Source organism: Asparagus officinalis, chromosome 8 (genome assembly GCF_001876935.1).
Source record: "Asparagus officinalis chromosome 8, Aspof.V1, whole genome shotgun sequence".
Classification (NCBI taxonomy): domain Eukaryota; kingdom Viridiplantae; phylum Streptophyta; class Magnoliopsida; order Asparagales; family Asparagaceae; genus Asparagus; species Asparagus officinalis.
The window spans coordinates 111,509,836-111,521,706 of record NC_033801.1 but is presented as its reverse complement, the minus strand read 5'-3'; the positions used below and the strand labels follow the sequence as shown (position 1 = coordinate 111,521,706).

The window sequence follows — 11,871 nt, the reverse complement described above, 5'->3', positions numbered from 1 at the left end:
GCTAGGGTGTTTTTTTGCGGGGGTGATCACGAGAGCGAATGAATTTTGGGGGTGGGTCACGGGGTTAAACGAACTGCACAGGACTACTAGTCCCGTGCAGCTCGCCAAAAAGGGTCGGTTGCAAAACCGACCCTTTTCAGTCGGTTTTGCTTATTTTTTTTCCTAGGGGTCGAATTTGCCCAATAAATTTAAAAAAATGTCTCTTTCAAAAATTTGTCCCATAGAATATGGCAATCATGCACACTCCCACATGAACATATATATGACTATTAAATGAAATTTGATAATTACATCAAAATTGATTATTGTTTGACTAGAAATTACCCCCTCTTTTGATTTCTACAAAACTAACTTGGATGTAAAAGCTAATATCATAGGACATGACAATTTTATGCACTCCCGTATGAACATATATATGATTGTTATATTGAAAATTGATTGATTACATAAAAAAGTGATCCTTGTTTTAACTAGAAATTAAAAATGAGGGAGGTCTGTCAGTTTTGAAAACTAAGGGTAATTTTCTGTAATTTACCCATTGTATTTTAGTATAAATAACCTTCACACATCTCTTTTCCTGATTGGATTTTATTCCCGTTTTAAGATAAACTCTGATTCTGCAAAAGGCTACAAAGCACGAGGGATGGCGAAGGCTATGTTGGGCCAATGGGAGGAAGCTGCAAGGGATCTACACATGGCATCTAAGTTGGATCATGATGATGAGATTCATTCTGTTCTTAAAAAGGTTAGAATGCATTATTATAAAAAATTGATAAATAGCCTGTTTACATGATTACTTTGTTATTTTTCAGGTTACATCTAATGTGCACAAGATCGAAGAGCACCGAAAAAAGTACGAACGCCTAAGAAAAGAAAGAGAAACAAGGAGAATAGGTCGTGAAAGGCAACGGCAACATGCTAAAGCTGAGGTGGGTATTTAAATTTTTAATATTACAACATTTTCCTCAATCTAACCTGGGCCACAATGACTTTTCCTTGTAACAAGGAAACAATTCTTTCTAACTAGTGCTGATTTTTTAATTAAAGTTTCTGAGATCTTTACTCTGTAATACAGACACTTCATCTTTAAAAGTATAATGCTAAGGCTAAATAGCACTAATATACCCTATTGTTTTATCTACTTTTCATTTATATACCCTCACTTGTATTTGATAGCAAGAAAATACCCTAAAGTTTTTTAAATTTGCACTTATATACGCTCACTTGTCTTTGGTAGCACTTACATACCCTAAAGTGATTAAAACTTGCACTTAAATACCCTAAAGTTTTTAAATCTGACACTTAAATACCTTGAAGTTTTTAAAACTTACACTTAAATACGCTCAAGTTTGCATAACTGAGGGTATTTATGTGCAAGGTTTGAAAACTTGAGGGTATTTAAGTGCTAGTTGTAAAAATTTTAGGGTAATACGTGCTAGTTGTAGAAAGATTAGGGTATTTAAGTGCCGCTAAAAAAAGTGAGGGTATATAAGTGCAAGTTTAAAAACCTGAGGGTATTTTTTGACTACCAAATACAAGTTGGGGTATATAAGTGAAAAGTAGTTGTAACTATGGGATATGTAAGTGCTATTTAGCCTAATACTAATTTTCACTTTTATCAAGGGAATTTATGAGGATAGTGTTTTGAGATTTGACTCTTTGCGCTCAAAGAGCAACACATGCTCATATGTGTATTTGCATCCAAAAGCAGGATCCTGAGTCAAAAGACGCTGAATCCTTGGCTGCTTTACAAGATGGTATGATCTTTATTTTCATTTTGCGTTTTTTCTTTCATCAATTTCATGTTACTGCCAAAAGCTATACATTATGATGTCAAAATAGCATTATATATGTATGGTTTTAACTTGTATGTGCTTGATTTCCTTTTCAAGCACAAACGGTTGTACTACTATATGTTGTCCCCTTTTAGTGTTTTCAAAGTTAATATAAGAAAAGAAATAAATCTAGAAATCAACTTAGAGGACGACTGAAAATTTGAACAGCTATAAGTTAGTCTACTATTTCGTTTGCCATTTTTCATGCTTGGCTGTCTTAATAAGAAATGACTCCTGAATCCAATAATCCACATCTTCTTCCAAATCCTGTCCAGATCTGATGAACACATGCACGTCCATAAATACAAAGATATCTGTTTACATGGAGATCAGATCAGTAAATGGGGTAACACATCTGCTTAGACCCCCTGCTAGGAAGAAATCTTAGCATTGTAAATTGCTTATGTTACCATAGCATATCTTGTCGTGAGCATCAGAAGGAATTATTTGTTAGAAGGAATTATTTGAAAGAATGGTTTGAAATTATGCTTTTAATTTAGGACATGAACATAACTTTGCCGCTACATTGCATCCACGTTTTTCGTGGAAACATTAGAAATACATTAAGGTCAATGGTGCTTCTCGCTTCTCAGAAGCTTCCATTACTAGCTTCATGACATCAAAAGGACTGATTCTGTAGATGTCACACTGCAGATTTGCTTCCTGCTAGATTCTCATCACTTTTGAATATGGTAATTTTCAATAAACCCTTCGAACTTTGGAGGATTTTACACAAACCCTGTTAATCATTATAAATTGGAAACACCTCCATGAACTTTTAAACTTATACAAAAGTATCATGGACTATTGAAACTTTGATAACATTGCGAACGCGGAGGATAAAAGGCTAAACCACCCTTGAAATAGGAGAGGGTAGTATAGCAGATATATTAAATACATAGGGGTAAAATTATCCAAACCACATCACATGTGAATCAAGTGACAGCGTCAGACACAGTATTAGCATCAGACACAGTATTAGTGAAAAAACTCATGGAGCTTTTTTCTAATTATTAAAGTCTAGGTGGGTAGGTTGCGGGTCTGTGCAAAAACCCCAAAATTTAGAGGGAATGTGTCAAATTTACCTCTTTTGAGTACTCATTAAAATTAACATGTAAAATGCAGGAACTGTGGTGGGCATCCATTCATCTGCAGACCTCGAAACCAAGCTCAAGGCTGCAACAAAACTATCTCGATTAGCAATCCTCTATTTCACTGCAACATGGTGTGGGCCGTGTCGCATAATGGGCCCCATCTTCAAGAGCCTAGCAGAAAAACACCGGAATGTTGTTTTCTTGAAAGCAGATATTGATGAGGCTAGCGAAGTTGCTCAGAGATGGAACGTGAGCAGCGTTCCAACTTTCTTCTTTCTGAGGAACGGGAAGGAGGTTGATAAGGTTGTTGGAGCGGATAAGAGTGGTCTTGAGAGGAAGGTAGCAATGCACGCGGCAAAGAAATCGTGAAACTCGAGCCAGAACATGAAGAATTAAGCACCCATTTGTGTGTCAAATGGTCTCTTTACTAAAACTATCACTTGGTTTGTACCTCTGTGGAATTGTTACTGAGTTTGGTGAATAAATGTGGGTGTAGCTGCTGTATCGGCAAAGAAATCGTGAAACTCGAGCCAGAACATGAAGAATTAAGCATCCGTTTCTGTGTCAAATGGTCTCTTTACTAAAACCATCACTTAGTTTGTACCTTTGTGGAATTGTTACCGAGTTTGGTGAATAAATGTAGCTGCTGGTATTGGCCTAAGGCTAAGTTATAGTTGATGATATGACGTGCGTAAAACCACCACACCAATACATAAATGCTCTTTTCTGTTGCATGTTGCTACTGAGCTACATGCTCAGCTCACCTCCATTGACTATGTAGATGGCACTCAAATCAATTCCTGAGAATATTTGATTTCAATCTATGGACGTTTATCATCCACTCCGAGGTCAAGTACCATCACTTGAGTACTGTATATGTAAGGGTAAAAATCACGAAAACTCGCTAAACTTCGGGTTGTTTTGCCATGACCCCCCCCCACAAAAAAAAAAAAAAAAAAAAAAAAAAAAAAAAAAAACGCACCCCCCCCCCAAAAAAAAAAAAAAAAAAAAAAAAAAAAAATTCGGCATGAGCACCTTAAAAGCTTTCAACTTTTCCTAAAAGAACCCCCTACCTTAAAATGGCCAAAGACGTTACAGCTATATTCATTAACAGGTAGAGTGAAGATGAAAGTTTAGTAGGGTAACTAGGGTTATGTGAGACACCCCGGAGCTCAAGGGGTATAGTACAAGAAGCACAGCCCAAGCAAGAATAATGACTTAGCAGCCTTCCTAAAAATTGAAGCTGTTTTCTGAAGATTTTGGAGAGGGGTTCATGTTCTTTAATGTGCTATTTTCCCCATTCTCACAACAACAACAACAAAAAGGAAGAAGAAAGGGTTTTGTCCTTTGATCCAAAGTAAATTAACTTAAAAACCCACTCACTATCGTAAACACCCATATATGCAAAGTACCCTATGTGGCTTTTTTATGAACCCAATTTGTTGTATACCTCCAAACTTTATACTGTATTTTCCAATAAAAAATTTCTCAAATTCCAAAAATGTCTCTTCTTCCCCAAATAAGCCCAACCCTTCTCTCTTTATCTCTTCCTTCATTATACAGAATGTTAAATCGTAAGAACTGATCCTCAAATTCTAGGTGAAATCCCTAGTATCTTATAAAGAAGTATAACTCTTTATTGGCTCTAGGACGACATGAAAGAAATTAATAGTGTGTGATATACCATCAAGAACATTGAGCCCGCTGACGCGATGTAAGATGTGGACTCACTGAGTACGATACATGGTTTTCATCAATCCACTACCAAAATTGGCAAGTCAATATTGCACTTCACTCATTGAACTTACATTGTAAATCATTCAATCACTAAATCAATATCTGTTTTGCTCAATCCACTACCAAAATTGACTAGTCAATGTTGCACTTCACTCATTGAACTTACATTGTAAATCATTCAATCACTTAATCAATATCTGATGAGACTAAATGAATATTGATTACATTGTACCATCACTTGAATAATGTAGTTATAGGGGTAAAATTCAAGAAAACCCCCTAAACGTTGGGTTGTTTTGCCGTGAAACCCCCCTGAAACTTTGGCATAAGCTGCTGATAAACTTTCTACTATTCCTAAAGGAACCCCCTACGTTAAGTGGCCCAAGATATTTCAGCTATTTTCATTCACAGGTAGAGGAGTTATCTGAGACACCCTAATGTTCAAGGGCACAGTACAAAAAGCACTGCCGAAGAAAGAATAATTACTTAACAACCTTCCAAAAAATTGAAACCATTATCTGAAAATTTCAGATAGGGGCTCATGTGTTTTGATGTGCTATTTTTCCCCCATTCTCACAACAACAACAACAATAACAAACAAAGAAATTAAAATAAAAGGTCACTAACCAAAAGTTTTACCCCCACTTACTTAAAATCCCGCTCACTTCTATAAACACTCATACATCCAAAGTACCACATATGACTTATTGACATTGGGAGCACAAAAAAAGAAATATTTCATGATTGTAATTAAAAATCATATTTATTGTCTTTTATGGGGAGAAATACTAACGGAGGAGAGAGACTTTTAAGAGAGAAGATTAATGGAAGAACTAGGGATTTCAAAGAAGAAAAATATGCTAAATTGTGTTTTTGAAAAGTGAGGAAAGCAACACACGAAAATAAATTTCTCTCCACATCACTTTTAATGCGATAAGCGTGGAGCATGATCACTGTTCAGAAGAAGAGAGGAAAGGGAAATTTTGGATTTGTTTTGGAAGATCCAGTATAAAGTTTGAGGACATACTACAAGCTCGGTTTAAAAAAATAAGTCACAAGTTAGGTTTAAAAATAAATCATACTATGGGGGATGAGCGTTTATGAAAGTGAGTGGGTCTTCTAATAAGTGGGGGTAAACCTTTGGGTTAAAAGACAGAAACCCCTAAAAAGAAGTATCAAGCTTAATATGGTAGTTTTTTCACAATTGATAAAAAGACAATAGTTATAGACACAAAGATGAACGGCTGTACAAATAAATTAACAACAAGAAGTTTCTTCAGGAACAATCTCTCCGACTGACAACCAATATCTGACACTGGAACATCATATTCTCCTTAAATACCAAGGCTAGATATCAGTTTGATGCAGTCTTCGAGTGCTTGATTAGCCAGTCAATAACCGCATCGATATTGATGGAGTCCTTGCATGAGATCATGTAGCAGCAGACATCCCTGTCCTGTAATTCCTTCAGACCACTGGACGAGCACAAATATCAAAAGCAGACAGAGAGTTCGAAAATAAAATGATAGAACTGAAACTCCCTAGACTATTTTCTCAGCGCTCACACCCCCTAAACCTCATAAGCATTACTCTTTTGGGCTCACCTAGAGAGCAATTTAGTATTTTCTATGTTAAACAGGATAAAAGATAATTTATCGTCACATAATTCTAACGTAACGTCTCAACCAAACTGGAGAAACATTACCAGGAGGGGGTGGAAGTGCAAGCAAAACAATTTAGGATTATATAAATGACTACATTCTCATAGTACAGCAGTATTTATAATTAAAGTAAAAAAATAGTATTGACAGACTCACAGTTGCTCAACTAATGCGTGCTCTGGAAGAGCTTCGGATTTGTCTATCTTGTTGCCAACAACAAGAAGGGGAATCCCATGTAAAGACGGTTTTGCCAGCAAATCAAACAGTTCACTTTTCGCTATAGGAACACTGTCCCAATCAGCAGCATCGACTACATACCTATAGCAGCGGACAATAAAAAGAAAAAGTAAGCACTTGGAACAGTAGTTGAAGAACTGACAGAAGGTAAATTGTTGCAGAGTTCTAATATGCTGAAAGTAAAATATGTTCAAATCTCCTCCTATCGAGGGAGATAATATAGAACATAACATTTCTGACCTTTCTCTAAAGACCAACATCCTCTAGTTCAATCTCCTCCTATCGAGGGAGATAATATAGAACATAACATTTCTGACCTTTCTCTAAAGACCAACATCCCTAGTAACGAAGGCTACCAGTAATAATATTAATATTAACAAGTAAAACACAGTTATTTTTTTTAAATGGTCTTCCTATTCAATGTGCTTACATATGGAAACATCGAAACCATAGTTTTACTCCTGGTTTCCCACCTCGATCTTTCCTTACACCGGCCATCTAATTTATAGTTTTCATTAGCTAATCCACAGTAATATAAGAATAAATTATAGGGAAAATGACTGTTTTAGCCTATAAAAGATACTCTAAGAACTGTTTTTTAATACTGATCTGCAAAGAGAGAATTTTCTATAAAGGTCAACACAGATTTTTTGTTACCGTAAAACCAAAAGAATTTTGACTTATGGGAATAACAGAAAGTAATCCACTAATGGAAATATAAAATTCTCAATAGAGGGTGAGTGAGAGAGTTACAAAATTGCAGAGACACCACGACAGTATCGTTCCCACATTGTTCGAAACCTCCGCTGTCCTCCAAGATCCCACAGTTTTATGGTCACATTTCCTTTTGTGACTTTACGCATGTTAAAACCTACCTGGTATTAGACACCAAAGAGATATTGGTTTTGGAACTTGAATAAACATCAACGATTTCTTTAGAGCATTATACATAAGGAAGTAGCATTGCATACAGTTGGAATCTGGTCTTCGTGGTAGCCACCTGTCTAGATGAAGATTAAAAAAAATTTTAAATAAGTATCAAGAGTGTTGTGGAGATATAGGGAAAGGAAACGAGTGAAGTGTAAGATATACTCACTGCAATTGCATTGACAAGAGATGTCTTTCCAGCATTCTGAAGGCCAATAAGGGAAAGCTCCATTTCCTGTTTAAAAAACAAGCTGAAATGCATGCTATTAGAAATATGCAAAGTATTGCTGCTTAGGCCAAATATGCAAAGTATTGCTGCTTAGGCCATAATAATAGTTGCTTTTGACAAACACAGACTTGATAAACTTAAAAGAAGAAGCTCAATCTGGCAGCATTAAGATGATTAGGGTGTACATCAAACAAGATAAATAAAGATAATCATATAAGATAAATACAATGAAAGCAAGAAATCATTGAAAATACAAGAGCATAATGCATGCTAAATATGAGCAATTGTAACTTGCTGTGAAGGCTTAATCAGTAAAGAACACTAAATATTGATGACAAGCTAATATCTCCAGTGAATCATGCCGTTAGCTGTTTTCCTTTGTGGTTCTTGTCACCATTGTTAGTGATAAGAGTTGAGGTTACATCTCTTACTTGGGGGAGCGATATCTTGGTTATTTCACCCTCCTGCTTTGGGTGCTGATAGTTGCTTTCAGCACTCAGCTGTACAGGTTCAGGAACCAATGCATTGAGATTGTGAATGAGACCTCAAAATAACCATCTCACCAGCAAGCACCACACGTTTTGCTAGATTGATGCAATAATAATGATCATTGAATGATTTCGTCAAATAAATCATGACGCTCTACAAAGTGGGCAGATCTTATCCAATGAGATGATTACGAAGTATCACGCTAATCCTTAACAGAAGAGGTTTCGTACAGACTTGGGAAAATCACAATATTTTACAGAAAATTAGGTCTGCTAAATTAATAAAAGAATTGATCTCCCAAATGGATTGATAGTTTTAATATGTTGATGACAAGTGGAAAACCAAACTCATTAGTTTTTTCCCCTTTCCCGATACATCTAAAAACCAAATATATAAAATCAAATCCCTAAATTTTGAAGATGAAATTCAAAATAAAACATAAAGTAATGATTAATCAACTATAATATGAAGACTAACTATTGACAACCAATATTCCTTACTGAAAAAATGTTTAGTTGGGGAATGGATTTTTGTTAGGCATACACACAAGATGCAATTCGGATCATGTTTAAATTTAAATTATTCAAAGTAAAAAAGGATAGCACTTGATCTTCATATAGACTGAGACATAGTCATTTGATAATTATATTTCTATTAATTAAATTTCTGACTTTTATCTTTTCATTTTCTAAACTACAGGATATTTGTGAAAATAATTTGCATAAAAATAATGATGTGCCTGACACACATTCTTTTAGATGGTAGGAGGTAATGCTAAAGGAGTAACTTTGCCAGCGAAAAGTGTTGAAAATTTTGGGAGGGCTTAATATAATTAGCCCTATTTCCTTTGAAGTCTCTTTCTCACTGCTAGCTCAAATCAAGATGAAAAATAAGACTGAGCAATTGATACCACATCAGAATGCAATTCAACTTCTTTCAATATGTTTTGATAAACCAAAACTAAATAATAAACTAACATGGATTTGTGCTCTCTAGGTTTCCACAAAATTTGGAAGGGGTATAGAAATTTCTACGTTGTTGATTCTCTCTAAACTCCATATATCAAGCACACTCTAACAAAAAATTTGATCCCAGTGCTTCAAATACATAAGGACTTACACAGAACTGTGAATCCCAAATTTTGAATTATGAAATTCCCGAGCACTGACACCCTCTAAAGGATTTATTTTCCTTTTCAAAAGACTGACACAACAACAAAAACCCTTTATCCCACTTTAGGGTCGGCTACATGAACCCTGTTTTCTTCCTTTCAGTTCTGTTAAGGGCTATCTCCTATGTTTTCTTAGCTATTAGCCTATTACCATATCTTTCTTACTCACTTCCAACCAAGTTTTCTTAGGCCTATCTCTAATCCTAATTATAATATTATAACTCTATCAACTTGGCATTTAGTGTCCTTCATTGCCCATAACCAAACCACCTCAATCGCAAGCGACTGATACATAATCAAGCAAAACATACTCCTTTGCGATTCATCGTTCCTTAATTATAAAAATATATCCTTCTACCCAACCATCAATAGATTCCATTTCGGTTTCCTTTTCTGCAACATCGCATCATTCATCTTTACCCTACCATCACAATTTCACAATCCGCAAATTTTACTAGCATAACATATTCACAGGCCCAAACGACAGCAATGAAACTAAAAAATTCTAAAATTACAAAAATTTCCAGCAATCAAGTTGAAATCTTTAGCCCCAAAATCAAAACTTCAGGTTATCAAAATATAATTTTACGAAGTGAGAGAAAGAAAGGGATGGTACCTCCGGAGCCAATTTAAGATTGAATCAAGCAACCACATCTTGATTTTTTTTTTCTTTTTTTGGTGATTTGAAGAAACCCTAGCTCACAGATCTCTGGTTATCACGGAGTTTGTAATTTTTTGTCCGAAACACTATCAGCTTGATCTCGATCGTGTTTACAAGGAAAGAATATCCTTATCGGATCCGGGTCCTTTCATTAGTGGGTATCTGGATGGATTTGGATTTGGATTCGGATTCTAAATTTAACCGGAAGAGTGTTGAAATTTTCGGCTTTAGTTGGGCTTTCTTAAGGCCTTATTGTTTTTAAATAGCTTTGAGTGTGCAGTTTATTCCTAACTGGAGCCCTGTATGTGTAGCCAGTCGAACTTTTGCGCCCGATGCCCACGTTGCTACATCAACTAATAAATGGGCTATCGTTGTGACAATGTCAATTACATTTATTTCCTGAGACCATTTTTGGATGAGACTATTCTATCAATTTTGTCGTCCTAACAGTTTATTACAAAAGATTACAAAGTTACAACAGAAACTAAACTTATATTGTGTAACCATGCTAAAAGAGTGGATTAGTGTCTAAAGAAAGAAGACATTTATGCACACATAACTTAAATGCAAGATTTCGATCATGTTTATAAAACTTTTTTTATGTATAAAGTTAAACTTCTCTTGACCAGTTCGTGCTTTATTTAGAAAAAGAAGAATGGACAAGCTTAATAAAATTTTTCTGACTTAATAAAATGAAACTAATGGATATGAGCTACCAGTCTGTTTAACCAAATGAGTTGCCCACTCTTAAACACTATACCCTGCGGTGTTCAATCTGATAACTAGGTGGATCTAAACATAATTAATGTTAATAAATAGCTAATTTTGTAAAATAGGTTGTCAACTCATATACATTTTTTGTCCTAAAAAGTACAGAACTCATTACACACGCAAAACACAAATACACATCTAAGATGTGTGCTCTAGTGCATTAGAGAAGCCAATAGATCATTAACAAAAGAAAATGAGATCTTAGTGAATCACATTAATGATGCCTAAACTTTGTTCTTTATTATAAAGGATGCAGATTTCTTATGATAAACTGAATTATTACAGGCAATGTTATCAGCCTAAATAACTAGAGCGTGCAACATCTTTAACTTCATGGCCAACATAATATTCCCTAACCATAAAGATCCCCAAAATTTTATTAATATGATGAGCCCATACAATTAAAGAATAAACAATCACTGTCCTATTGCTAAACAATCACTGTCCTATTGCTAGAAGAATGTAGGAGGGCATGCACTAGTAGTGGAATAAATAGAAGGCAGGGGGGGTCCTCTTTATGAAAACGGAAAATGCAAAATGGAGAGACATACGAGTTGTCAACATCTATTTTAAATCAGTTCTAATAATCAGTTTAAACAATACACAAACCATTACGATCACCAACATTAAAATTATATTTGGACATATCTAGCTTTCACTTTCTTCCTTTTTATCTATATGTGTAGGCCTACGTCCACTAAGCTGCTATCAATTTGGGCATGAAGCTCATTGCTCAAGCGAACGACGAAGCTTAGGTGGGTGATAATTTCTCTGCTGCAGTATGACTTTATAGTCCTTCTATTCCCAGTCCCAGTCTTTTGTCTCTGTCCTTTTGAAGCATTTTGGTGTTTTTTGTCGGATGTTTTTTCTGGTGTTACCAGTGTAGTAGGTTAACTTTAACTTGGTTTGTTTTTTTATGCTGTTTGGCCTTGGGGTATTGGAATTTTCCTCCAACAATCTCTAGAAGACGGATATGTAAATTTTTTCATATATATATATATATATATATATATATATATATGCATGCATGCAGGGCACCTCACCCTGTTTCCAGTCAAG

General features: G+C 35.3%; 2 protein-coding genes across 3 annotated transcripts in view; one reads left to right on the top strand and one right to left on the bottom strand.

Annotated features, from left to right (window-relative positions):
* The window catches only part of LOC109820276 (TPR repeat-containing thioredoxin TDX), a 14,348-nt gene extending 10,736 nt beyond the window's left edge, over positions 1-3,612 (top strand). Inside the window, exons 7-10 of one of the 2 annotated variants that reach the window (XM_020386405.1) lie at positions 605-745; positions 813-929; positions 1,712-1,757; positions 2,961-3,612. In XM_020386405.1, the coding sequence (XP_020241994.1) occupies positions 605-745; positions 813-929; positions 1,712-1,757; positions 2,961-3,298 (642 nt within the window). In that variant the 3' untranslated portion in view covers positions 3,299-3,612. Of the gene's footprint in view, positions 1-604; positions 746-812; positions 930-1,708; positions 1,758-2,960 lie in introns of both variants that reach the window. The other variant, XM_020386404.1, reaches the window with a different exon arrangement.
* Positions 5,830-10,143, bottom strand: LOC109822366 (ADP-ribosylation factor-like protein 8c). Its single transcript, XM_020388556.1, has 6 exons — positions 9,997-10,143; positions 7,661-7,742; positions 7,536-7,568; positions 7,318-7,439; positions 6,484-6,645; positions 5,830-6,141 (listed from the first exon to the last, which is right to left on the bottom strand). The coding sequence occupies exons 1-6, from the start codon at positions 10,032-10,034 to the stop codon at positions 6,021-6,023; spliced, it is 558 nt and encodes a 185-aa protein (XP_020244145.1). The 5' UTR covers positions 10,035-10,143; the 3' UTR covers positions 5,830-6,020.